This window comes from Coloeus monedula (assembly GCF_965178545.1).
Source record: "Coloeus monedula genome assembly, chromosome: 1".
NCBI lineage: Eukaryota > Metazoa > Chordata > Aves > Passeriformes > Corvidae > Coloeus > Coloeus monedula.
Genome location: NC_138781.1, coordinates 4,913,809 through 4,927,062, shown reverse-complemented (window position 1 = coordinate 4,927,062; position 13,254 = coordinate 4,913,809). Strand labels below are relative to the sequence as shown.

The window sequence follows — 13,254 nt, the reverse complement described above, 5'->3', positions numbered from 1 at the left end:
AAGTAATGCAATAGCTGAAGAAATGGCAGTGCTTTAGCAGAATCCTGTGAAGATAATCTTGTAATGGGGTTGGATAGAAGAATTTGAGGTGAGCAGACTTTCAGGTGTGAGCTCCGAGTCCTGTTGAGGGGAGACTGTCACACAGGCATTGCTGCTTTTGTACATTTGAAGGTATTTTGTGCTAACAAGTGACTTGTGTCAGTTGCTGCTGAGCTGTCTGGCTGTGAAAAGGTTGTAAGAGGTACATGGGAAACCAGGCTGGGTTTCCTGATGCTGAAAATGCCAGAGCAGAATGCTCAGAGCTTTTGCTGTAGGAATTGTCAACTGAGCTGCTCTCTGAGGACACAGTAATTTAGTGCCCAAATGTGCTCCCAGAGATTCCCAGCTCTGACTTAGATGGAATATAAAGTGAGAGAAGGGTTTTCTTGCTACTACCTTTTAAATTCTGTCACCTTTTCTGGGGTTGTACTGTCTGTAAGAGTCCTGAAGGCAGGTGGAGGGCATTGAATTAATGAGGGGCACAGCTCCTGGGACAGAGTTTCAGTTTTCCAGAATCATAGGAAAGGCTGAGGATTTGTAGAAGTTATTTAATTTCCAAGTTCATAATGGGAAGGAGTTGTGAATCTAGTATTTAGTAATGCAGCCTGTCTCCCAGAAAAGCATTTAAATTGTGTATGACAGGTGATTTTTTTTTATTCTCTTTGCATGGGGTGGGGCTGAGAACAGGAGAGCTCGTCTCAGTACTTGTAGCTGAACTGCAAGTATCATTTTAGGATGAGAAGAACTGCTTGAAGGATTTAGCAGTAACTTGAAGAAACACTGACAAAATATTCAAAATAAGCCGTAGGCAGAGAGGTTGTGGATTCCCCATCCCTGGAAGTGTTCAAGGCCAGGCTGGATGGGGCTCTGAGCAACCTGCTCCAGTGGAAAGTGTCCCTGCCCGTGGCAGGGGGTTGGGACTGAGCTTTATTGTAGAATCATAAATGGTTTGGGTTGGAAGGGACCTTAATGTAGGTCTACCTCTTGGTCTTGGGATTTATTAGTTGGATTGTCCAAGTATTCCCCAGGAGAGGGGCAGCCAGGGACTGGCAGGGCATTTACTGGTATAGAGACATAACACCAAGGTATTACTTTTCCTTTTACAGAGGTCCTGTTTGTTTCTAACTTTATCCCTAGAAATGTATTTACCTGGACATTCAGAATCAATCTTTAAGCACATGATCTTACATTGTGGATATGCTGGTGACTCCTGAACAGAGCCAGGTAGAGTCACCTCCCAGCTGTTGGGAGAACACACACTTAAATATCAAGAAAGTGGTTGACTGAAATAGCTTCCTGTACTTTGGTGGAGGTTTTCCTGTACAGAGCTGTGCAAACCCCATGCAGAGCAGAGGTGCTGATTAGAGACTGGGTGGGACATGCCTGATCTTGCTCAAAGATACCATGACACACTGTTCTAACCATCTTTTTCAGGGCATTCTGAATGCTTAGTTACATACTGCAGCTTAGAAATGTAACTTAAAGCAGTTGAAATTCTGTTACAGCAGAAGCAATGCCAATTAGTGTTTGCTTAAGGCAAAAGCCAAGAAGGAGGTTGTGTGGGCAGCAGTGGCAGTGCCCAGGAAATGGAACATATTTACACAGTCAAATCAATGCAATGAGTAACCTGTAGCTGCTTTCTTTAAAGAGCCTATTCTTGTGTAACTGCTTGGAGGTGAAAATGCTTGCCCAGTTTTGGGGGAAGATGGAGAGTGCATGTGGAAGTACACAAGCCCACCAGTATGTCAGTGGTGTGATCTCTGCTCAGCATTGCAGAGATCCATTTTCCTGCAGCATTTCTGAGTTACAGCTCAGAGAAGTTCAGCCAAGAGTGACAGCATGGATGAGCAGCCTCTGCACAGAGTGTAGAGCAGTACAGCAGGAGGTTCAGTAGATTGTCAAGCCTGCTGTGAAAGTTTAAGAGGGAAAATTAAGTCATCACTGCCTGAATTTGGTGTTTTAATAGTTCTTACCAGTAGGTGTTCAACTTAAAGACAATAAATACATCCTTTTACTCATTTAAGTTCAGCCAGAATTATTTCAGCATCCAAATTGCTGTTAATAATGAGATTTGCATGTTTATCTCTAGGCTGGTTATTTCCTCATCACAATCTTGGGGGTTTACAATCATTCCTAGTACAGGGTTATGCTGTATGCAAAGTTCCCATGGATCAAGTTAGCCTCACTTGGGGCAGGGCTTGGCCAGGTTTCTGTGGCCCTTGTTGAGCAGAGGTTTGATTACCCGGGTGGGAGGAGGTTCCATGGCTCCAAAGGCCCCTCCTGGCTCAGCCCCATCAGCCCTGGGTGCTGTGGCACTGGCAGGAGTACAGCTCAGCAGAGATGGGCTTTGCTTAATCCTCACTCTAATACTTGAGCTGCTGGGAGCCTCTGTGGGTTTAACGTCTGCCAGACCCGTGTCCTCAGGCTCAGCTGTTAATTTGAGGGAGCAGCTCAGGTCTGGAAGCTCATCCTGTTGTGTCTGGCCATACAAACCACCCTGGTGCTATAATGTCCAAGGTGACCTCCCCCTCCCTTTGTTTTACCCTTCTCCTGCTGGTGCCCAGATAATCCTTCTTGTGTCTGCAGAAGAGCTGCTGCTGTCGGGTTTAGAGATGCCCTCAAAGTTTAGAGTGAGAAAGGTCACATCCAGCTCCTGTTTACCTGGAAACAGATGTTTGGGACAGCACTGGGCTGAGCGGCTGTTTGGTTTTGGCTCTGAATCCAGCCACCCTCACGTGCTTCTCCTCCTTCTTTTAGGTTTTGAAACTAAAATTCCCATCACTCACAAGATTGGGCTTTCTGGGCTGCAGCTGTGAGGGAGTATCCAAATTGGCAAGAGAAAAGAAATTTGACCAGGAGGTCTAACTCTTCACCTCATTTAGCATTTGAATGATCAGGTTTCAGGTTTGGAGAATGAAACATCCTCCTGCTCAAGGTTTAACTCCTTGGTTTTCCAAACCCCTTCCCAGAGCCAGTTAACACACAGAGGCTGTGCACAGACTGAAGTTTAAGCCATTTATTATGATGACATTTGAAATCTAGCATGAGTTTTGACATTCCCTGCTCTTAGATTTCTAACAGCTGTTTGGGGTACAGAGTCACTTAAATGAGCTATTACCCTCTCATAGCCATTTTTGAGAAAGGTGTAAGACTAGAAACAGTCCTAAATAAACAACATGAATAAAAAACCACCTAGGTGTCTTCAGGCATCAGGCTCCAAGATCAAACCTAGGACTAGTTTAAATTACATTTAATTTTAGTGTTTGGCTGTTCACCCTTGTAACAGTCAGCTGGGTGAACAAAAGAGGAAATTTATTTTAGCAATACAGGAAATAAAATTGGGTCACAATTAACAGACCCTTTAGCAGACTAGAATCCACTGTCAATTCTACTGCCTTTAGTTAGAGCTTAATACATTCTCTGAAGCAACAGGTACTTCGACAATCCTGTTCAGAACTACTGTACTTGCAATATTTCAGACTAACAGCAGATCAAGGACACATTTTTTGTCAGGGTGGACTGATCTGAGGCCCTCGTGTGCTGTAACTTTGCCCGCACCCTTTGGCTGAAGCTGAGCTGTCACAGGCAAATCTGGGGGATCTGGAGTCCCATCCCTGCATCGGTACCAGATTTCAGCCCAGGCAGCTGTCACTGATCTGCACAGTGCAGAAACACAGCAGGAGCCACGGCAGGGAAAAGGCAGTCAGGCAATATTGTGCTAAACACCCCCCAGCCTTGTACCCCCATCTCTTAATTTACTACAGATTTTCACCACAGTAGCTGAATTACTCCCTAGCATCAGCTTTGAAGTTCCATGCTAAATCACTGCCCTGAAGGTTATAAAACCACCCATGTCTTCCATTGTTCATATTTGCCGTTACATTCAGAAGCAATTTGGAGACAAGCTGCAACAGCCAATTTCTGATGCTGCACAACAGCCCCATGTCTTAAACTTACAGTGGTTTGTATAAAAATAGTCATGAGTAAATAGAAAAGCACAAGCAAAGGAAAGCTATTTCTCAGTCACTACAACAGCCAAGACCTTCAATCTTCACCAAGAAGGTTCATCACCCCTACGTTAAAATCATCTTCAATTTGTTTCAAGTAACCATCATCATTCCCTCCCCCCTCATTGTTTAGTTAACTGCAAGGCCACCACCCCTGGTCCACTTCAAGAGCAGTGAATGACAGGACCCACCACCATGGCTTTGTCCCATTTGGGGCTGCAACTTCCAACCCCTGCTGGAATAGGTGTGGAGGAGGTACACGAGTAACTGTTACACAGAAGGGACTTAAACCAAGAACAGTAACAGTCTGCCCAGTAGTGAATAGGAATAAAAGTATCTTAGTGTTAAGAAATGCCTTGCAAGTCACAAGAACAGTCTAACCAAGGTGTACCATTAGAAAGCTTTCTAACAAATCCAAACTATAATTTTTTTTTTTTAATGCCATCAAACACACTGATAAAAATCATCACTAAGTGTCACTGTTTAGGCACAGTGCCTTCATAAATACATTCAGGAGCACTTGTAGGCAAATGTGAATTCCAGAACTTGATGTTCTGCCAGTGTCCACCTTGTTCCTGCATCAATTTTTTCCCTTGAGCTGGTAACTTTGGACAGCATTCAAAATTCTGAACATAGATCCATTAAACAGTGATTGGAAAAGACAACAGGATATGTACTTCATGTGATTTCTTTTCTAGTATTGTCTACACTAACAAAATAGAGTAACTGTAATTCTTTGAAGATCAGAAAAATATTCCAAGCTGTAGCAGTGCAGCATTCAGCAGTCTGTAAACAGCAGCAGGGTCCATTTCATGCAGGATCTTGTGCAGCTGCTTCTGCTTTCTGCTCACTTGCTGCTTCATCCTCTGGTGTCTCTGGAGCAGTGGTTAATGAGCTCTCAGTGCTGTTCACAAGCAGCTTGGATTCCTGGTTATCAGCATCAGTTCCTAGTGTTGCTTTTGAAGAAGTGTCATGAGGAAGATCAAGAGAAGGTAAAGATGGAATTGAAGGCAGGAGGTCATCCAGTGTGGGCTGCTTGCCTGATCCTTCAGGATATGGGGTTACACCTTCAATGTCCAATGTTGAGGCATTTTCTGGGAAATGGAGATAAGTTTGTAAAAAAAAGTTATCAGGCTAACAGACAGTGCCTCTGGTTACCCTACATCTAGAAAAATCAGCATGATTGAGACTCCTCCTACAGGACATGAACAGATTCACAACTGTCAAACACCTGGGCTGTTCACTCAGCTCTCCCCAAATCCAGAAAATCTGATGCTGCACAGAGGTTTTAAAAGAACACAAACCCTTTGCTCTGCTGTGTTCTTGCCCCTTTTGTTATTTTGTGTTGCAACTTTACAGTCATCCCACCTTTTAGAAGGGAAATGTGTACATCATGTCAAAGTATTTTTTATTTTTTTTAAATAGAAGAGTGTATTGGGTTTGCAGGGCCAGGCTTTGGTAGTGGGGGGCTCCAGGGGTGGCTCCAGTGAGGAGCTGCCAGAAGCTTCCTGTGGAGCCAAGGCCAGAGAGCTTCATGGCTGAACCCATCAGTGTCTGTGGCAGCACCTCTGGGATAATGTAGTTAAGAAGGGGGGGAAATGGGACTGCAAAACAGCAGCCAGAGGGTGGAATGAGAATATGCAAGAGGAAAAACTCTGCATAGCCCACAGTCAGTGCAGAAGGAGGGGCAGGAAACACCCCAGGCATCAGAGCAGATTCCCCTACAGCCCAGGGAGAGGCAGCTGTGCCCCTGCAGCCCAGGGGGGAGCCCATGCTGGAGCAGGGGATGCCCAAAGGAGGCTGTGACCTCATGGGAAGCCTGTTCTGGAGCAGGCTCCTGGCAGGACCTGTGGCCTCATGTGGGACCCAGTCTGTTCCTGAAGGACTGAGCTGGTGGAAGGCACCCGTGCTGGAGCAGGGGGAGAGGGTGAGGAGTGCCCATCCTTAGGTGGGAACAGCAGAGATGTGGGATGAGCTGACTGCAGCCCCCATTCCCAATAAATACCCCTGTGCCTCTGCCAGGAGGAGATGGAAAATTTTGAGTAAAGCGGAGCCTGGGAAGAAGGGAAGGGTGGAGCAGAAGGTGTTTTTAAAATTTCAGACTATTTCTCATTATCCTGCTCTAGTTTGAATGGTAATAAATTAAATTTCCCCAAGCTGAGTTTGTTCTGCCTGTGACAATAACTGGTGAGGGATCTCTTCTTGCCCTTATCTTGACCCATGAGCCTTTGCTGGATTTTCTCTTCCCTGCCCAGCTGAGGAGGGGAGTGACAGATTGACTTGCAGAGCATCTGGTGTCCAGCCAGGGTCAGCCCACCATAAAAAGGCACTATTGAGATGACTGCAATTTTGTTTTCCTTTTACAACTGTGAAATTGCACTGATTTTAGAAATACCTGCTTTTAGGGTCAGTTTAACCTGGATCAATCAGCATTTTCATTTAAAGAGTCCCACATTCTATAAACTTAAGGAAAAGCACATTAGATTTTTCCACTTCTAAACCTGATTTCTGCTACTTTTTCCATCTCACTTTTGCCATTCTTTCTGATTTTTATTAAAATTTGCCTATTTCCAAGAAGTGGGATGATGTTAAGCAAGCATGAGTTGGTGCCATTCCAGAAATAAGATCTAAAGGAAATCTTGAGTGCACTTACCAAAATAAGCAGAGGCTTCACTATTTGACATTAATGTTTCAGGGCCTACAGAAGCAGCTGCTGCTGGCACATTGAAGGAGGCAGATGGTGACAGGTTGGACACTTCTGTTAAGCTTGTGAGCTCAGAAACTGAAATTCCAGACATATCTAGAAATCCTGGAAGAGAAAGCAAATATCAGTTAGATACAACCCAAAATTCTAGATTCAAAAGGACATGTTATATCCAGACTGAAGTCAGTGAAGTCCCCTTCCCACTAAATGCAAATAAATTTAATTTATGTGGTACCCAAATTCTCCAGCTCTGAAATCCAGGGAAGTCAAAAACTTCAAGGAAAACTACCACTAAGTGCTCACAGTTCTGAATTTAAATCTCCAGCTCGTTTAAGACCATATTAGTTTCTTTAGATGTCCTCTAAAGAATTTGTGAAAAAAGCACCTAAGAAAACATACCTGGATCCATAACTCTCTGGAGAGGGGGAGGAGGAGAAAGGGAGCTTTCTGGTGAATAACCAGTTATTTCTTGATCTGTGGCATGATCCAAGTTCATAACTGTTTCAGAACTGTCATTCTGAGAGGTAGCTGCCAATAATGGAGTCTGGAATAAGATAGTAAGAAGGAAAAACATCTTTTTACATCAGAAGTTTCACCTGAAGCCAACCTTCCCAAGAAAGCATCCTGCCTGTCTCCATATAAACCAGTTCAGAGGGAAGCTGTGATGCTGAAAGTCAAACACCAATTAGGACATGTTCCAGTTCAGCCCTTTAAAGCCAGTCTGTTCTCAGAACTTGGTTCTTGGAGGTGTATCTTTCTCCTAGAGAGGTAGGTGTTCTAACATGATCCTCATTGACTGGCACAGCTGTAGGATGCAAGACTTGAAAATAGGGAGAGAATATCTGGCAAAAACTTCTATCAGCCACCACTGGTGATCTGGTACCTGCTCAGCAGCATCAGCTCTCATTTTCCCTTTACCCAACTCCATTTCATTCAAGCAAAATTGAATGCTGTATTAAAATACACTCTTACCGATGTCCCAAAAAGCAGAAAATTTTGAAACTCTAGGGAACATGGCAGAGATAGGAATTTACTTCTTTCCTACCTCTGTGTAACCATTAGTGGATGGCACAGGAGTTCCAGCTTCTGGCGAGGGTGAAGGTGATTTGCTCTCTGGCTTTTTCTTCGATGTTATGGACTGTGTTGGAATTCTGTGCAAATAGCCATATCCAATACCACATCCTAAACTGTACAAGAGAAGTAAAATGACATAAAAAAGGTGCTCTTAACAAAGCTAATATTTTTAATTTTGACTCTTTTAAACAAGAAGAGTTTGAGTCTTTTATCTATAGCAGGAAATACCTACCTGCAAGAATTTCCACTTAGAGCACTGAAGGAACATTCTGCCATCAACTTTTAGACATGCACAGCTTAGCTTTCAGTGAATTATTTTATATCTTTACAAAATATTTAACCTGACCTGATGTGGGTTTTGTTCTTGCTTTAGCTGAATGTTTTGACTATGAGAATGCAGATAATGAATCTGCTAATGGGGAACTCAACATAGGGGTTTTGCCATTTGATTCAACTCGAAAAGGATTAGATCCAGAACGTGCCCAATTCCTAGTTCTAAGCTAATTTTTTTTATGGAAAGATTAACAGTTTTATGTGACAAGTGTGAGGAAACAAGGCTTAAATCAGAAACACCAATAATTGATAGCAGTAATACTCTTAACAGGAGCTTATTTACAGCAAGTGTGTAACCTGTCATCGACAGGGATCAGTACCTTCCTTCTCCACCCCAAGCTCCATTGGGAGTCACAACTACCTCTCGGATGGAATCTGCTTCAGTGTTATAAACCATCAGCTTCAGCGGCTTCCCCTCATGGGATTCAATCAGGGAAAAGAAATCCTCTGACTATGAAAAAAAAAAAAAGAAAGTAGTAGTTAATAAACCCAAATGTGCAAGTCAACATTTTACATAGTTATTTACTCAATGTGAGATATTAAACACCCAGAGACAGAAAAATCACCAATGTAGTTTGATCTTTAGTGGCAACTTCTTTTTATTGTCACACGAAAAAGAAAGATAATGTTTACCTTAACAATAAAGCTTCTGTCATAAAATCAACCTTCCAAAATCCCCCAATACCATCCTCATACATTTGATTAGATTTATAAAAAAACAAATCCTACAACATACACTTGGCAGGCACAAAGATAATCACTCCCCACTGGAAGGAACATGCACCCTACCTCCTGGAGAATCTGATCAGATCCAACAACATAGTCAGTGTATGGCTGGAGACCAGCCAGAGCTGCAGGAGATGAAGGCTCAACGTCCTGTGAAAGAATGACACGAGTCATCTGCACCCACAACAGGATAAACTACCAAGATCCAAAAGAAAAGCTAACTTCCAGAGCAAAGAAGGAAAGAACATTTTGTTAATGGGATAAAAAAGTTCTTGAATAGTCTACATCTGTGTGTGATATCCTGTAAAACATGCTGAGTAAGAAAGATGAGGATGCTACCAATTTAAAATAACATCCTCTGAAGATGTTGAGAAATTGCATCTACTTAAACAACCAGAAACATAAACATTCTTTCTTATTCAGTTCTACTCTGTCAGCTATTTTGTGATGCTTTTTGTAACATTAGTATTAATTTAATGAAGTTTAGCCAATACAGAGACACCAATCAGGCCGGAATCTTTTTGCTTTTGCCATTGATTCTTCAACATAAAACAAAAAAACCCTTCCCACCTACACTGTTTGGTCCAGTTGGGATGGAGTTATTTTTGTCACTGTCACTGGCAACACTAACACCACCCACTCCTTGTCCCTACTCAAATAGCTCAGACAAACCTTCAGGACTGTGTTCCCTTCCTGTGTGTGACTGCAGCACTGTACTTTACATAACAGCTACTGCTAAACATCACAGTGTAAAACAAGGTTACATGAACAATAACGAGCCACCCAAGAACTCCTCCTCACCAGAACATGCCAGACGTGTTCATTGGCTCCCTGGAAGCTGCAGAACCTCACACTGGCTCCAAGGAGGCCTTGTCCTCCCCACATGTTACTGGGGATCACCTCCACCTCTCGTATTTTCATTGTTTTGATGTTATACACCTCCAGCTTCACTGCTTTCTCAGCATTTGCCTTCAGCAGGTCTTTCAACATATTGTTTTCCTTGTTCTGTAGAGCAGAGACACAGGACTAGCATTATTTCCAATTGCACCTGTAACATGTCACATCTGTGGCAGAATTTGAATACAAAGAACCAAAACCATCAGTGTTTAGGCTCTGTGGTTCACAAACACAGTTCCATTTTCTTTTACTAGAAAGCAGTTAGTTCTGTCAACACATGTCCCTTTCCATAAATACTTCCTATTATTCCATTTCATCACTGGCATTCCTGTCCTTCACAACTACTATTAAATAATACCAGCAGTATCAGATGCCAACTGTGTAGTCTAACCATGAGCAGCAACGTTTCACTTCATGTCTCTGAGCCCCATCCCTCTTCAACAGCCCTTCAAAGTCACTGCAAACTGACTGTGAAATAATATCTTTATTTCTGTCATGTTAGAAGATTAAATGATCTTCCCCCAAATCTGCCCTTATAATGACCACTTCCAAAAAAGATATCTGCACTCATAAAACCAAGACAAACTTAATGAATTCAGCTGGTATGTGGTTAGGGTGGAGCATACCAGGCAAAGCTTTGAGCCTTTTAAATAAAGAAACAAAACCCCAACCAAAACAAAAAAAAAAAACCCATCAAACCAAAACTCAACTCTCCTCTCCTAACCCAACACACAGGAACTGTGTTCTTGGTCTCAAAAGTATGATTCTTTTTCATGTTTTATCAAATGTTGAAACAAGCTTGTTTAAACAAATGTTGAGCTCTGATTATTGACTCACCAGTTCAGTATTCACCTTGTGGTAGAAAATCTCTATGAATAAGCAATAAAAAACACTGTGCTGACCTGTTAAGAAGTTAAGGTGAGTAAAGGCATAAACAAAACCTTTTCCTCAAATTTGGATCTAACCAAAGAGACTTTGAACACCTGCAAGTTTTACTCTACTTTTAACATCCAATGTGAAAAGTTTCTCTACTTGTGACAGTTTTGGGTTTTACCTTTCATCGCTACCATGCCCACATTTCATGTAGGGTGGAAAAAAACAACACTGAAATCATTTGAGACTTACAAGCCTCGTGTGTCCTATGGCAATGATGAAATCAAAGAAAGGTTCCAGTCCTCCTTGTTGGGCTGGGGAGTTTTCTTGAACCTGCAGAACATTTTATTGTTATTCTACATTGATCTCCAGTTACGTAAGTGAAAGTGTTAATCTTTCCACTTGATTCAATATTTACTTTTGAGCTGGCCCAGAGATAAGGCACCAAATGACTGCCCTCAAGAAGCAGTCCATAATTAGGACCTCACTTTTATAAAACTATGAACAACAGATATCCAAATCAAGCTGTAAAAAGCAGGTTTTGAACCCCATATCAGACACAAATGTTGTGATTCAGAGTTCACAGCCTGGAATTATTAAATACTGAATGCTTTGGAGAAAGGCTTGGTTTTCAACGTGCTGCTTCAGGATTTTCTTCCTTGATTCTAACAACCTGAGCACAGTGAGAGTCCCCACTTGCACCAGAGCAATTTTTCCATGAACACAACTGACAGATGGGTTCCCACCTTTTGAGTCCATTGGAACAGGAACACTTACACAAGAGCACTACAAACACACGCCTGCTCACAAGTTCAGGTCAAGAAAACTGCCACCACTTACAAAAGATTCCTAAGAAATCAGAGTTGGGACATCTCAATTTCATTATAACCGAAGTTGTCGTAGGAGAGATGTCATAAATATAGAGAATACTCATTAAAACACATTCATACCAGGAAAACCCCCACCAAAAGTTCACAGATTACATGAGAGTCCACCCACTTCAAGGTAAACCGACAAAGCAAGATGGTGTTAGGGAATCCCTGCAAACCTACTGACAGTTTGCTCTTAACTTCACTTTTTGTTAATTCAGCAGCCCTTAACCTTGGATATATTTGACTCCTGAGGGCTACCTCAGAATTTAAGCACAAAATTAGAACCAACTATCACCTAAAGGAAGTTCATTGATACATCTTATATTTGTGGTCTGGTGTTACCAAAATGCTAGATATGTAATTTTACTTTTTTTTTTTAATAGATAAAGTTGTATTGGTGCTTTTGCTAGCAGAACTGTCTATAAAAGTTATATATTTAATAGCATAGCTACTTCAGCAAAACCTTCTAAAGCAGAAATAAGAATAAAAATCATGCTTTATTATTAAACAGTCAAGACTGAGCACTGTAACCACAGCTGGAGTAGAAGTATTAACTTTTATCACAACCCTGAACTGCATCAAAAGCAAACAGGCAGCTTTGTACTGATGCTGAGAAACACAAAATGCAGATGAAGTGGAAAGCAGCACGTGGCAGTAAAGCTCCCATTCTTATTCCAGGGAGGGAAAATAGCCACGAAAGAAACGATAACTCATGCAACAGCTGTTATCAGCAACAGCTCTGCCTATCGTTAAACTTCCAGATATGCTACACCACTGTACGTGCAGGGAATCTGCTAAAGAGAGCAGTTACAACAAACTTGCATCTACATCTGGGAGAGGCAGCCACGGAGGAAAACACCGCTGGAGCGGGAATTAACGCCCTAACAAGATGCCGTGAAGATCAACGGAGAAGGGCGTAGGGAAAGGAAGGAAGCAGGGAGGGAAGAAAGGGAATAGGGAGAGAGAAGAACAGGGAGAGAAGGAGAAGAGCAGAAAGAGAGAACAGGGAGAGATGGAGGGGAGCAGAAAGAGAAGCGGCACCGGGAGGGGAGCAGGGAAAAAGGAGGGGAGCAGGGAGGGAAGAAGGGCTGTTCTACTCTTAAACTACTTCCAGTTCCCCGAGAGCAGCCCTACAGGCTCCCCCGGGCTGTTCGGCACTCAAGTCCCGGCCTCGAGCCCGCTGCAGCCGCCGGGATGGGCACCCGCTGGTACCGGGAGCGGCGCGGCCGCCCCGCCCCTGCCGGCGTGGCAGCTCCGGGAAGGAGCCAACAGGTGGGAGCCAGGGCGGCCCAGCCAGCGCGGGCGGGATGCGGGAGCGAAACCCCGCCGGACCCGCCTCAGCGCCCGCCACCCCTCGCCGCCCTCCCGCCTCCCTCTCTCCCTCTCCCCGCGGGCCCGGTGCCGGCCGCCTCACCCCGTGCACGTGGAAGCCCTCGGCGCCGCCGCCGGGGCCCTCGGAGCTGGATCCCAGCCCCATGGCGGCCGCCCCGCCACCGCCCCGCCGGGACCCGAGCGGACCCGGCCCTCAGGCGGCGCCGGCCCCGAGCATCGCCCTCACGCCCCTCCCGCAGGCCCGAGCAGCGGAGCGCCGAGCGCAGCGCCGGGACACAGCGGAGCGATGTGGGAGCGCGGCTCGGCTCCGCGCCCTGGCGCGTGACCGGCGGGGAACGCCCCCTAGCGACGGGGGCGGGGCGGGAGAAGCGAGGCGTTGCTGCGGGGGGCGGGGAGG

General features: G+C 44.2%; 1 protein-coding gene across 1 annotated transcript; it reads right to left on the bottom strand.

Moving 5' to 3' along the window:
- Positions 1–3,040: 3,040 nt before the first annotated feature.
- GORASP1 (golgi reassembly stacking protein 1) lies at positions 3,041–13,030 on the bottom strand. Its single transcript, XM_082277695.1, has 9 exons — positions 12,940–13,030; positions 10,906–10,986; positions 9,685–9,888; positions 8,947–9,033; positions 8,478–8,608; positions 7,796–7,937; positions 7,150–7,294; positions 6,700–6,855; positions 3,041–5,140 (listed from the first exon to the last, which is right to left on the bottom strand). The coding sequence occupies exons 1-9, from the start codon at positions 13,000–13,002 to the stop codon at positions 4,857–4,859; spliced, it is 1,293 nt and encodes a 430-aa protein (XP_082133821.1). The 5' UTR covers positions 13,003–13,030; the 3' UTR covers positions 3,041–4,856.
- Between the last annotated feature and the right edge of the window lie 224 nt (positions 13,031–13,254).

Coding starts and splice junctions, on each gene's coding strand:
- GORASP1 (XM_082277695.1), bottom strand. CDS start 13,002: ATGGGGCTGGGATCCAGCTCCGAGGGCCCCGGCGGCGGCGCCGAGGGC. Junction 9,034..9,684: donor AACACGTCTGGCATGTTCTG/GTGAGGAGGAGT, acceptor ATTCTTTCACAG/GACGTTGAGCCTTCATCTCC. Junction 5,141..6,699: donor TGAAGCCTCTGCTTATTTTG/GTAAGTGCACTC, acceptor TCCATTTCCCAG/AAAATGCCTCAACATTGGAC.